General features: G+C 39.3%; 1 protein-coding gene across 14 annotated transcripts in view; it reads right to left on the bottom strand.

Annotated features, from left to right (window-relative positions):
- The window catches only part of KMT2C (lysine methyltransferase 2C), a 204178-nt gene that overhangs the window by 135436 nt on the left and 54199 nt on the right, over positions 1 to 14543 (bottom strand). For all 14 annotated transcript variants that reach the window (XM_072854734.1, XM_072854729.1, XM_072854731.1 and 11 more), the window contains one exon: positions 5345 to 5483. In XM_072854734.1, the coding sequence (XP_072710835.1) occupies positions 5345 to 5483 (139 nt within the window). The remainder of the gene's footprint in view (positions 1 to 5344; positions 5484 to 14543) is intronic.

Below are 14543 nucleotides of genomic sequence, written 5' to 3'. Positions count from 1 at the left end.
TAACATCGCTTGCGATTAACATGTATCTGTGCAATCCTCTGACACAGTAGGCATCCCATCCACTTCTGAGCTTGGTCTACATGGGACACAGTGTCACAAGTACTGCTATCAGTCCTTCAGCATGGTCTGACAGACGACCAGCCATGAAAACCTGCTCATGGGATGCTTCTGTCTGCCTGACTGCCATCTCTCAGAGGAAAGAAAATCTGTCCAGCCAATAGACCTGACCTGCCAGCGCTAGGCTTGCTGGCCACCAGTGGCAGGACAGCTGCATGTAAGCAGCAGGACAGACCCAGGTGGAGACAAGCAGCCTTAGTCAGATGGGAGAGAGAGAGAAAAAACACCTAAAAACATCCATGAGAAGCTGAGAGTGGGACTCCAGAAACCTGGAGCACCTGCTCACACAGGGCAGGAGATATTTCTAAGTGTGGTTTCTGTGGTCGGACGATCTTATGTAACAGATTAATTCAAGGAGCAAAGGTCCGTGCAACGTAAAGGCCTGGTCAGGAATGTCATTGATCATGGGTGTCAAATCCCACAAGGCAGAAGTTCTACATGAGAGCATTAAACACATTACGGTCACAATGTCAATTGTTCAAGCTCAGAAAAAGGCAGGACTAAGGCTGCCTGTGAAACCTTTATTTGGCCCCATTTGTGCAATACGCTTCTGTGCTTCAAGAAAGATGTGAACCATCTGGAGAGAACTCAAAAGAGCAAGAAGAATCAGAGCTTAAGAAAACATCATCTACAAAGAAAGTATGAACAAATTTGGGATTTTTGTTATGAAGTAAAGTATGGTGGGGAAATAAACCGAGAGCCTTTTGCACAAACCTATCCTTCATTATCCTCAGCAGATGGTACAAGTAGTAACGGGATAAACCCAGAATGAGGAGAGTGTGTGTTAGATGTGAGGAAAGTGTTTCCAACAGTAAAAAAAAAAAAGAGACTAGAAAGGACTGTCTAGGGAAGATCTGGAGTTTTTATTATTGGAAGACTTAAGAGCAGTTTATGTAAACTTCTGTCAGGAATGACAGCTGTAGATATCTGCCTTGGAAAAGGAGGTGAACTAGATGACTTCCAAAGGTCCCTTCTTGCCCTGTGAATCTGAGGTAGAGGTCCTTTAACAACGATCTGTCATAAAATTCTTCTTAAGACCATTTCCCTACTCAATGTACGAACAGACGGCATGGACAACCAGTAAATATTTAACTTTTTTCTCATTTTTCAGTGTGTGGTCTTAGTCTTTACCCACTGACAATATTCAAATTGTGCCCCACAAGCCAAATCAGCAATTTTACTCTGGGCTAGACTGGTCATTGATATAATGATGAAATATTACTTCACTATTATTAAGTAATTTATTTTTGTAACATGAAGGAATGCTATCTCCACTTTGCAGGTGTAGAAGTCAATCACTGACTTCAAAGGAAGATACTGTAAATGCTTACATGGATCTAGATCTGAAAGTGTAAAGGCAAAACTCTGCAACGATTTCAAGTGCCTTGTTTCGTGCGTAAGGTCTATTCTCTGCAGAAAAACATTCATGTAAAACTACAAACTGTATCGTAATACATGTGCATCAAAAGAAATAATCAGTTTCAAAATTAATCTTAATACAGGTATCTCATGAAATATGTCCTTGACTTTGCAACTTTAACAATTTTTTAAACATGTTTTTAATATTAAGTATTTTACCTAACTCCCTCCTGCCTAAAGATCTAGCTTCTCCTTCCATCACTGCCATGCTATTCTGTCCAGATTATCTAATCTCTCTGCCACTCCACAATTTTGTTTTCCACTGAGTGTTGCTCTGAGCGTTTCAAGTTTTGTAATGCGCTTTCTTTGAAGATTAAAAAATAAAGAAAAATATAAGGAACAAAGATAAAAAAGTTCACTGCTACTTTTTCCCTATTTTCTTTGTTCATACAATCAACAGATGTTCGCCAACCACTTCTTTTCGATGGAATAGCCCTCCACCTCCAGACTCCAAATTCGATCTCAGCAGCACCAACAAAATAAGGGGGAATACTGCAATTGGTCTGGAATGAAAATTACATGCTTTGTCCAATTACAAGTGAAGCAGGAAAGCAGGAAGGTGTGTTGCCAGGGTTTTTCTGTAGTTTTAGCGACAGTCTCACAAGAGCAGATATTTAGCAGACCAAAATATCGAAATCAAAAAGCTGTGTGAAAATCTCAGTTTCTACTTATTTATTTTAAGAATGTTCTGTCTTCATGATTATGGCAAAAGGACTGAAAATGTGCAATTAATGCAATTTACAGTCTCCGAAAGCAGACGGAAAGTAAAATTAATCAAAAGGTGTTTTGTTCTTCTATGAAATTGTGTTTCTAGGCCATTCTCGTTAGCTTTTAATGCTTGCAGTTGACAATGTGGGAAACAGAGGAGGAAGGTAGAAGTGGGCTCTGCTGTAAGTCGCAGCCGGTTTCTGGCTGCTTGCCTGTCTCATGGGCTGCACTTCCCCTGCTCTCTGCAGGCAGCAAAAACCAAGGGAGCAGATTCCTTTCGAAGAAGCTGGAATCCACTCAGCCATAAGTCCTGGGCTGACAGAAGCTTCTCACAAGGCTTATAAAAAGAAAAAGGGAACAACTGAAGGAAAAGGCTCCAAAACCCATGACGCTCATGATATATAAGAGCTGGCAGCATTACCTTTACCACTGCCAGGCCTGATAGTTTATCTTTGCTTGACATTATTGCCCCTCCCCACATGTGGTCAATAATTCACTCATTCCTTCTGAGCATACACACACACACACGCCTCACCCCTTTCAGCCTCCCTAACCCAGTATGACTCAGATACTATTTATTTTAATGGTTTTTAGCATATTGCTTTCTGAGCACTAATCCTAAATCTGTTGTTAAATTCCCCACCCCAATCCCATTTGCAGTTAATAGTTCTCTTGGACTCCCGCATATTGGGAGTCCAAGGTTCCAATACTGACCCATCTTCTCTCTTGCCTATCTCTTGAATGGTCTTAATTTAGCCTCAGTCTCAGGAGGGATGCAGAGAAAAATACCATACAAGCCAAGCTTTGGCTAATGTCTCAGCTACTGAAATCCCCATCCTAGTTCTGATATATCCTACTACGTTCAAATCACTATTTTTCAGTAGCAAATTATTTAATTATTTCATGTACAAGACTTCATTTTATGCTCTGTGCCCTGTGCTTCTCTAACTCCTTTATCTTTACTACCGAAGACAGAAACCCAGAATTGTCTTATACTCAACTCTGAAAAAGGTGAAGCAAAAGTAGCTCCACCTACACCTGCATCTACTTCTGCTGGAGGCTTTGGTTCTTTTCTGTGTTCTAGGCAATTTCTGCACTGTCTGTTATAATATACTCCCATAATTCTCCTACGTCTCATGTACCTATTAAATTTATTTCTAAATATATAAACATTTTCACTGGATTAAGTCACTTATACTATAAAATAGAAACAGAAAAGCTTACAAAAAAAGAGATTAAGCTGATGAGTATGATTAATTTGGAAATCAGGTTCAAAACTACTTCCCCAAGTTACAGGTTTGAAGTGTCTATGGAGTCACACCTTATCCTAAATCTTGATACATTTCCTCCCACCATTACCCAACCAAATGTCATCACAACCAAATGTCATCAACGTATGTTATTTCACACATTATATTTTCTCCTGAGAGAATGGAGTTAAGCCACCCAGATTCCAGTCCTCCTACCCCTGCATGGCTTGGTGGCAGTGTCATAGACATAGACAATGATACAGACAACTGATCAAGAAGCACAGATCAGAAGAGGCTTTCTTCTGCTAGGTTTCAAGACACAGTGCCAAAAAAAACCCTGGCATCTATTTTTTTTCCGCACTGTTATAAGGACATAAATGACTTCTGCAACTACACCAATTCTGCATCTAAGTCTGGAAACAAAATTACCTGCGATCAGAGAAACCTATGACTCCCAATTAACTGTTCCACATCTCCTTAATACATTTCTTTCCAAAATGTCAGAGACAGGGTCTAATCATTGTTATTTTAATTAAAACTCAACAGTACTTAGCTTTTTAATGCTTTGATCGGCCAAAGCATTGGGCCCATAATAGCCTTTCAATCTTGACTAATCAAAGTCAACGCTTTCAGTTGGAAGGAAGAGTAAGTTGAGGGCAAATAAGGGCTGGTTCAGAACCATGCAGAATTTTTTTTTTTAAGATGACTGTTGTCCAGCTTATAAAAAACAGTTTAAAAAACAATCAACTATTCATGATAACAGCAAGAAAGTAACCTTGAGAAGAGCAGAGAGCGGATGAAACAGCACCAAAACTTTTGCAAATGATCCAAAACAGGGTCAAATAAAGAACCAAAACAGCTGTTCAGTTCAAGCTGCTCTACATATTTACTGCAATTTAATACCAGCTTTGGAAAATTCCATTAAGAACAGAAATTTTTGTGTATTTCATTCAGGTGTACACACAAGATCTATTTAACAGAAATTCTCTGTAAGAAGGGAAGTATCTATTGGAACCTAAGTAGTTTGTGAGCATGTAAAACATGAAAATTATATATGCAGCAAGTAGATGAAGTAATTTTTTGTGCATGGAAAATATGCTCTGTGTCAGATTAGGAGGAAATAAAATGACGACGACAATTCTCTCCAAGTCTGTCAAAATATAATTACACCTGTAAGTGCCTGGTAACTGGTAACAGAAATCTCTGCAGCAGAAGAGACCTGCTACTGGGTTAAAAGCTGTTATGAGGGCTTCAGCAGAGAAGCTCTGCTAGAATGCTCTGATACTGTTTCAACAGTGGTCACAGACAGTGTGTTTTGGTTTCCTTCAAATAATGTAATTAATACTTCCACTGCTTTTTGGGTAATTTATATTGATAAAAAGTTAAAAAAATACAAAAGTTATTTTCTGTATTATAAATTCTGAAATAAGGAAGAACATAGTAGAAATGACAAGAGATTTGTTTTACTTTGTTCCTGAAAATATAGACATACAAGCTGAAACTTCAGAAATAATTTTATATGGATTTGCCAATACACCATTTTCTCAGTAGGAAAGCTTCAGTAATCACGTTTTAGCTCCTATCACTTATGTCTGTTTTAATTTAAACAGCTAATATGCTGTAATTCAAGGGTTTACCAGTGTAGTCTGAGGACAACACTCAAGCAATGTGCTTTTCACCTCAATCTCCTCATATGCCAATTAAGCCATCAGTCTCAAGCACAGGCTGCTGTTGTCAGCACTTCAAAGCACCAGTAGCATGTCCCAAGGCTGCGCCCCGAGCACTCTGCACCCCATTACCCGGCTCCCAGCCCTGCCCCTGATCCAGCACCTGCCTCCTCGCTCACTAACCTGGTTTTAGCTTCCACACCCACAGAGGCAGTGGAGCTTGCAGACTCCTCGGATACTGAGCGCTGAAGGACTGGTGTTAGCTGCTTAGTGCTGTCCACTTCCGTTTGGGCATCCTCTTCTGCAGACTGTTCTTTGACTTCTGTTTAAAAAATATGAATAATATTTATTTATTTATTTATTTAGGCTATGAAAACATCTGTAAGCTTTCCCTTGTGCTGCAAACATCCATTTTATTTATAGATAGATTAACCCATGTAACTATGTTCTCAGACACAACAAAATTAAAAGAGTAGGAAAATATTATCCTTCACATCTAGCTAAAACATGAAATTGAATGCTTATAAAGTTACATCCATAACACAGCATACCACTGTGAAGTAAAGATGCTCAGTAAGTAACAAGGCATGGGGAGCGTTGTTCAATGACAACCTTTTCGTACAAGGTCGTAGTTTTAGACAACCTCATTTTCCCCGCACCTCCTCTTGTGTGCCTGCTCTGTCATCCCTGAACAAACATCAGGGTGAGCACACTAATCTGGGGTATAATAAACCATTTTGCTCCCAGATTAGCTTTAACTTTGATCTATTCCCTGCACTAGTTCATTCCTGATTACACTAACTCTGTGCTGGAACAGGGTTGAGGAGGTGAAGGAAGGAAGGACACGGTTTATGCCAGCTTAAACTTCATTCCGAACTGTAGGAATATAAGCATTTTTACAGCATCTTTTTAATTTAGACTGGTTGTTAGACAGAAATATATACATCTCCAGGTGACAATGTTAGTATTCGCCTAGAATGTTTGTTTCTGCTCAGAAACATGAAACACCAAGTTGCCACTGTCTGTGCAATTTAAATCCTGTTCCCATTTGGTTCTCTCCTTTGCACGGAGTGAGTCTGGGATTTGCCATGGGGACATGACAACGCGCCGCTCCAAGTGCATCAGAATGCACAGGAACAAGGGTCAAGGCTGTAGAGCAATCAAATTTGGTATTTCCACATTCCTCCACACCTTGATTTTGAAACCTATGAAAACCATAGGACTCTGGCAGATGTTCTTTGGCATATCCAGCTTAAGACACTACTGCCTCCTCCTGTCAGTGTCCACGGCTGCTACATCTGTCCCCACAGCAGAGCCAGACCAAGCACCTGCACCTGGGTCGTACGCCACAGTCCAGCACGCCACCTAAACTTCCAGTGAAGCTGGGCTTGAGTTAAGAGGCCAAGACATATAACTCTTTCAAAGAAGTCCAGCTAGAGTAAAGCAACAGATTATTTAGAGAATTTAAGCAGAAGATACATTCATGTTTTAAAAAAATTAATACATAACATGACAAAATATAATCAAATACTGCAAAGGATAAATGATTCAAGTGGAGAAATGGATGGGTAGAAGAATCTGCAACATGGCACAAAAACCGGCTACAAGCTTTACTCTTATTTGTAAGAACAATAAAAGAGAGGAAAATTCTCAGAACGTAAAAGTGCACAGCTTGGTCTGTAATATTGAAATTATGTGCCCACTAGAGCACATGGAGAAGGGGAAATCTTTCTTGTTTGATGTGCAGAGATTGAAGTAAAATTATTCTTTAACCTAGAGTGAACTCATTTAGGAAGACAATGTATAACATTTAAAACCCTCAATGAAGGCATCTAAAACATACTGAAGAAAAACACAAAATTAAGAAAAAAGCAGTAAGAAATTCCTGTTCATGACTGGGTGTGCCAAGTATTTGAGCTGGTGTAAACTGGAATTGCTTCACCTATTTCGGTTAAGCTACTCAGTAACATACATATGAAATGTTTTTGGACATCTGAAACATTCAAAAACGACTACCTGTCCAAAAGCCAGATGGCTTGTGTTAAACCCATTCCACCAACCTACCCTGAAAAAAAAAAAAATGCTGGACAATCATTTGACACTAAATAAATATCCTGTTGGGAATACATCCCTTGTAATAGTAAATGGCTCTGTACAGAAAACAAAACAAAATAAACCAAAACCCCACACCCTTAGTTTTTGGCATGTCTGAACAAACAATCCCTGCTATTATTCCCGGACGAGGATTCCCAAAACAGGCAGCGTCCAGTGGAGCCATTTGTAACAGTCTGCAGTGAGTTTTCAAAGTACCTTGGGTCTGAAGGATAATTTTGTGCAAATAACCCCCAAATTTCTAAGTATAGCCTCAATGAAGAGCACAAAACATGAACACCTGTAAGACAGGCAGATGCCAAATCGCTAAAAACAAAACCCACAACACAGCCTAGGACAACCACGCGTGAAATGCTCAAGGAAGACCACCAGAAATTGTGGCCTTGCTCTGATCCATCTTGAGACTTTATTTAACCTAGTTAAACTTTGCAAAAGGAACTCTGCTTTACTGTCTGCCTGCAGAAACTTTCAAGTAAGCAAAAGCCATTTATTCTTTGCCAGCTTTCATCTCATTATACATTAATGGGCACCCATTGCACTGGAAAGGCAAAGTTCACGGGCACTAACTCATTCTCAAGAACTCTGGACTGTGTGAGAAGACACAGATTGTTTCACTACACACTACAGCTATATGAGCTTACATCCTTATGGTGCTTTTCCCCCTGCTGTTTGCTTCCCTAGAAAAGAAGGGACCCAAATTATACTAAATGAGACAAACAACATCTCAACTGCTGTCTCTCCAATAAACCAAACTGTGTCTCAATATGCCATTGGAAGACTGAAAACACGGTGCTCACCGAACAGAATGAAAATGACGTTTATGTTAGTTGTGTGTGCCATACTTCGTTAGAGTCTTCCAACAGAAGATTAAGGAAGAACAGAAGTAACGTGTTTCATGAGTCAAATTCCTTGGAGATGGGAGTCCGGCACTGGCACGGCAAAGGGACAGCAGATACCCTCATCGCTGCCTCAGGGATGTTCTTGGAAGCATCTGGCACAATACATTAACTGCTTTTCACTGTATTTAATCAACGTTCATAAGACTTGGTTATGGCATCCTACTTTGAAGCTTCTGGGATTGAAGGAACCATGAATGATTAATAAATGTGAAGCTCATTTGCAGATTCACATTTAAGGCTTTATTTTGCATCCTACTTTCATGAATGTTTCTGTCAAAGTGAAGGTCTTGCCCATGTATAATGAGTTGGTGGGGGAACTGAGAATTAAAAAAGCTAATTGCACAATTCCCAAATGTCTCTAAGATTTTTTTTATGTCACTATCCTTTACTAAAACATTAGGAAAATACCAGAAAACATAGCGTTTAAATTTTTTTTATTCCTTTAAGACAATTACATCAATAGTTCTTCCCCACCTGACTAGCAAGGACAGAAAGGCCTTCTTTTCTTATTAAGGTTAAAAGAAATCCCCAAAAGTACAAGGACTAGAGTTCTCATTCACATGAGCCACCAAAAGGGGCAAGACTTCCACACACTTTACAACCTGAGTCACATTCACAGAATCACAGCATGGCTGAGGCTGGAGAGCACTCCGGAGGTCACTGTGTCCACCTCAAGCAGGGCCACCCAGAGCCGGCTGGCCAGGACTATGCCCAGATGGCTTTTGAGCATCTCCAAGGATGGAGATATGGAATAGTAGGGAGGGAAAAAAAAAAAAAGCCTAGCATAGACAGGGGACAAATATGCAGGGAAGTCACTGGAATTGATAAGATTTACAGCATGTGTATTAAATTTCTCTTTTAATTAACACTTTCGTCACATTTGCCTAAATAAGATGTATACATTTACATTAGGCTCTGGGTTGAAAAGACAATCCTTAGTTTCTATACTATTTAAGAAGTAATTTGAAATTTTTCAAATGAGGAAAAAAAGTCTCTACAAAGGTTCTGCATTTCAAGCATTCAAAAATTTATTCTCTTAATAATAATTTTTATTCCTTTCTAGAACAGAATACAGTGAATACTCAAAGATAATAACAAAAAGCACCTACCATTCTCAGTCGATTACGTGGATTACCCACCTTCCTAACAGTAGCTGGTCTCCTTACTTACATGTCTTAGATAGAGATTTATAACTTTCAGAATAATAACTGTATTGACAATTTCCTCTTTTCCTGCTCTATGTTCAGGTGCCTTAGAAACCTCTCCCCACGTAAGAGACATGCATGGGACATGTAGACTTACAGGCAGAAGCCCTGGTTTTTGTAAGCCCATCTGTGGCAGTGGTTCCCTTGCAGACCATCACATACATGCTTGCGGGAAGGAGGAGACTGGTGATGGCTGGAATTTTATTACATGACCACAGATTTCTTTGGGGATGTGATGAAGCCAGAGTGATGAAGCAACACCGACTAAAGATCTAAAATGTTCTTTTGTTACAAACAATCCTTTTCTGTTTTCTAGTAATCAAAAGATGTTATTCTGCATGCCACTTGGGTAAACCTACAGCAAGATAAGGAGACATATGTGTGGGCTCTGCTATGGCAACCAGCCAAAGAAAAAACACCATCATATCCAAAAGTTTTTTTAAAAAGTTAGAAACTACTTTCCATGTCAAAAACTGAAAATACTGTAAGAGTTCTGCCACAAAAAAAATTCTCCTTTAAAATCTTATGAGATAATATTCACTACCTGGTGACACGGGGGGGGATCAAAGCAGCTGTCATAAAATAAATATTCCACTGGATGTTTAGATGCAACGAGTTGACTGTTTAACCAGTTTACTGGTTGGGACTCTACTGTCAGACCTACCGCTAATTTGGCAGACAACAAAGCAAATGTCATGAGCTTCCAAAACTTTCCGTAAGAACAGAAAGTGTTGCAGACTGGAAAATATCAGTATCACCAAACACTGCAGGGACATTCCAGGGGTCTCAATTGTTGCCTACTGTGATGTTCAGTAACAGGGAATAACAAGCTTTTAACCAGCAGATGCAGTTCTTATTTTTGCACAACGAAGGGGTAGTGCTGCATCAGAAAACGGCTAAGGGCACAAGGTGTTTTATACAGCCTCGTAGGGGTCTACAGAATTACAAACACCAGCAAAATGCTCCAGTTTCTAGTAGCTTAGACAGGTAAAGAAACCAGGTCAGTGTAGCAACAATACAAAAATAATTTTTAACAAGGGAATGTAAATTCTGACTAGTTTCCACTAGTTAGGGTTCATAACTTTGTTACCGTTCAGGACCTGTTTTAACAGAAACATCACTTCTCCTGCTAGCGTCCGAGACATACAAGCCACCAGGTACAGCAATCACTAACATGCAGAAATCTTTCACATACAATAACTTTATATGTATACGTTTTAGCAGCTGAACTCGAGGGAACAAATGGACATGCTGCAGCTAACTGGTCCCGTGCAGATCACCTGCAACCCTTCCGGACAGCACCAAGACAAGCCAAGGTATGTCGAAAGACACGCAAAGGGCAATGGTTGCTAACAGCCACTGCCATTACTTGGCCTGCACTGAGTTTGTAGCCATCTATTCTTGCCTGCTAAAAACACAGCCACGGCAGAGAAAGGGAAAAAAACACACTGGAGTGTGATGGTAATAACCACATGCAAGAACCACTTCTCCACGGACAGAGACATACTTTCTTCATCTTAAGTCAACATTGTAAAATTTTATTCACAACAATAAACAACAAAACGTACCACCACATCAGAAGTGTTTTGTTGGGTTTTTTTTGCAAGTGCTGCACATGTTGTATTTTCTTTTAAAACCACCACTTATCTATTTTTCCTGTCTGAAGGGCATTGCAGTGATTTACTTGCTGCGACAGTTGTTATATGGAGATGAGAAGAAAGCCTGCAGTTACTCTCTTTTGTACATTTCGGTGTGTATTTTGATACTTTTCGTTCAAATAGAACTCCTATGTGTTAAATACATTTTATACAGAAAATACCTTTGTGCAAATTTTGTACTGGTTATAAAACAAAAAGAAGGTTTCAATGTAGGACCATTCAAACTATCATGTCAGTCATTCTAAACACAAGACACCATATTATGGATAACCATCTCCCAGTGATCTGCGACTGAGGAACTTCCTAAGCTAGGGGTGGTATTCAACAGCACTCATCTGATTATTTTTCCATTAATTTGTTCAGGTCTTTTTGAAACCCAGGTAAAATTTTTCATGCCCAAAGCATCCAGTAGCAATGAATACTGTAATTTAAGTAGATGCCGAGTGCAAATGCACCTACCTTTGTGCTCTGAACGTGACCTGATGTCCCCTACTTTTTGTGGTGCAAAACAAAATGAATCATCACTCCCTGTTCATTTTCTCCACACCACTCACCATTTTGTGGGACCCTATTAAATTCCTCTCCAGTCATATCATTTCAGGTTGAAGTCTTTTACCTTAACTGATCCCCGCACAGAAGCTATTATTTACTTCTTGTCGTACTCGTTGGCCTTTCCTGTACTTTCCCAATTACTGTTCATCTTTTTGGAGAAGGAGAAGCAGAACTGCACATGGCATTTAACATGCAGTCATGCCACAGGTTTCTAAAGCAACAGTAGAAAAAACACACTGATGCTTTTTTCCCCTTATCCCTTTGCCAGTAATTCTTAGAATTTCATTTCCTCCTTTGACTTATAAAAGCTACTGCAGTTCTCCGAAGAACTACAGTACCACTTGCTCAGGTAGCAACAGCTATTTGAGAGCCAATTTTTGTTTATACAAAATTAGGATGGTGATTTTCCCCTTCATGTTCTTTTACATGCATTACTACTGAATTTAAGAGTCATTCCATTTTCTACAGTCAGTCTTCAGTGCTTTGCAGGTGGGTACCTCTTTTATTACCCTAAATAAGTTTATTTTATCCGCTACTTTCTTCCCTTTTATACCTGACCTAGGAAAGGGTTACCAGGGCAGATGCTTATGGGACTCCAGTGACAGCCTGGTTTACGCTATGATTGTAATTAGGTGGGACTGAGGTCTGAATTTCTCTAACATTTCTTCTACCAAACTGGAGAGTCAGCCTCAACACAGCAATACTAAAAATTAAGACAGGTCCACAGAATTAAAACGTATACAAAACAGCATTGTTTCCAGTGAGGAAAAGAGTGCACAGCACACAAGATACATGCTACTATTTCAATGCAAATTCTCCCACCATGACACTAATGACACAGCAGCAGCAGCATTAAGCTTCAGGGCAATGGGAAGGTGGAATATTCTGGGTCCTTGAAAACTCCTTCCAAAACCTGTTGGTTATGTTTAACAAAGCACAGTTTGATAACAAAACTGCAAAAGCAGTATTGAATAAATAAGCAAAAAAAGAGGTGGCATTTCAGAAATAACCGCCGCAATGAAAAACCTCAGTGAGGTTAGCATTTATTTGGAAATAACAGATTCCACCTACTAGAAAATATTCCACCTGCTGTCAAAATACCTGAGACAGAGATATCAGTCAGAAGGAAAAAAAAATCAGATTTTTCTAAATGGCCCATTTCAGGCGTGCATGACAATAAATGTTATTATCAAGTAAGCCTGTAATGATTTAAAGGCAAATATCAAATAACTTCCTGTTGCATCTGGTTTCCTTATTACAAACAAATTACCAGAACATGAAGAAAAATAATAAGATGCTCATAATAATAACAACAAGATGCTTCAGTTCTGCTAATTTTTCCAGTGCCTGGACAGGTAAGAGACAGCTGCGTAAGAAAGAAGGAACTACTCCTTTTATAATGAGTACAGGGAATATTAATTGCCTTAAAACATATTTAAGTGCATTTTTAAGCATATATTTGCCCCAAATATTTATGGACAAATTTAATCTACAGGCAATGCCCTCAGTGGTGTTAATTCTTCCTTTCATTAATTTTAGAAGTGATAAGCAGTACAGTGATGAGGCCTAAGTATCTATCTGAAAAGCACAAAGTGGATTTTAAGTGGTCTTTGGTGTTAACAAGTTGACGAGAGCTTTTCCATTGATTCACCCAAACCAGGACTTGCTGTCAGGTGTGTTTTACTTGTCTTAGTAGGAGGCTCTGCTCAGTATGGTTCATACCGTTGCAAAGGGTGACTGCGTTTCCTCTAATAAGTAGGATATTGCAAGAACTTTTTTCTCTAGAAAAGTGCATTTCAGGCTGCTTCAATGCTGATGAGATTCTGAATTAGTCCAAAATTCTCTAGCACCTTCTACACAGATAACCTTCCTCCTCTGAGAAGTGTTTGTTTCTGGTTCTTCTGTGTTTTGCCCATAGACAAAAGAGGCTGATTAGAGGAAGACTTATCTTCAGGGAGTTAAGGTGAAGTCCAACAAGAAATCTACAGGCCAGGCAATGTCACTGGGTCTCAAAATAACATTACTAACGACAATAACACAGGCAAGGAGCTATCGGTTGATAAAATCATACAGATTCTTTTATGTATTATCAATTCTGAAGCCTCCAGACACCATGGGGAGGTAAAGGTCTGTTATTAAGTACTGATTTATTTTAAGAAGTGGTTGACATGGTACAGATAGTAAACAGAATACCCGATGGATTTACTATGAGCTTCCCAAGAGACTCAGCAGTTAAAATAAAATTATTTTATTGCAATTCTCCCAGATCAGAGTCTGAATCTCAACATTTTTATGTGAGACAAAGACAGGAAGGATTACAGATTCTAGGAGGAGTTGGATATTTTGCAGGTGTTCTCAAAAAAAAGAGGGAATAATCAAAGAATTAACACACAGAATTCAGTTTCAGTCAATTTAAATGCAGAAACAATAAAATACCAAGTATAGAAAATTGCTGAAACTAAGACAGGGAAAAAGAAGCAGAAGCCAAGCCTTCATTAATAGCAAAGGGCCACCAAACCTACAATAAAGCTTACCAGGATGTATTTGTTAAATTATTTCTTTGTTTAGATTAGCAATTTTGTATTTGCATATATGTGTGCACACGCAGGCACATACTTTCCAGACTTTTGTGTTTTGGTTGGGGTTTTTTTTCGGCCATTACAGAGACTCACTCATCAGAAGAAAACTACTCTTATGGAGAGGAGCAACACAAGGGGACCTAGAGGAGAACACGGTATTCTACAACAAACTGTATTTTACTGATAGCTAGAAAGGTGGATGGTGTTGATGGCTGGAAGGTCTTGACAGGATCAGAGGCCATGGGCACAAACTGAAACACAGGAGGTTCCCTCTGAACATCAGGGAACACTTTTTTACTGTGAGGGTGACTGAGCACTAGCACAGGTTGCCCAGGGTGGTTGTGGAGTCTTCATCCTTGGACATATTCAAAAGCCAC

The sequence above is a fragment of the Ciconia boyciana genome, chromosome 2, assembly GCF_034638445.1.
Source record: "Ciconia boyciana chromosome 2, ASM3463844v1, whole genome shotgun sequence".
NCBI lineage: Eukaryota > Metazoa > Chordata > Aves > Ciconiiformes > Ciconiidae > Ciconia > Ciconia boyciana.
The sequence above is the reverse complement of the archived record's forward strand: the minus strand, read 5'-3'. Positions and strand labels throughout refer to the sequence as shown.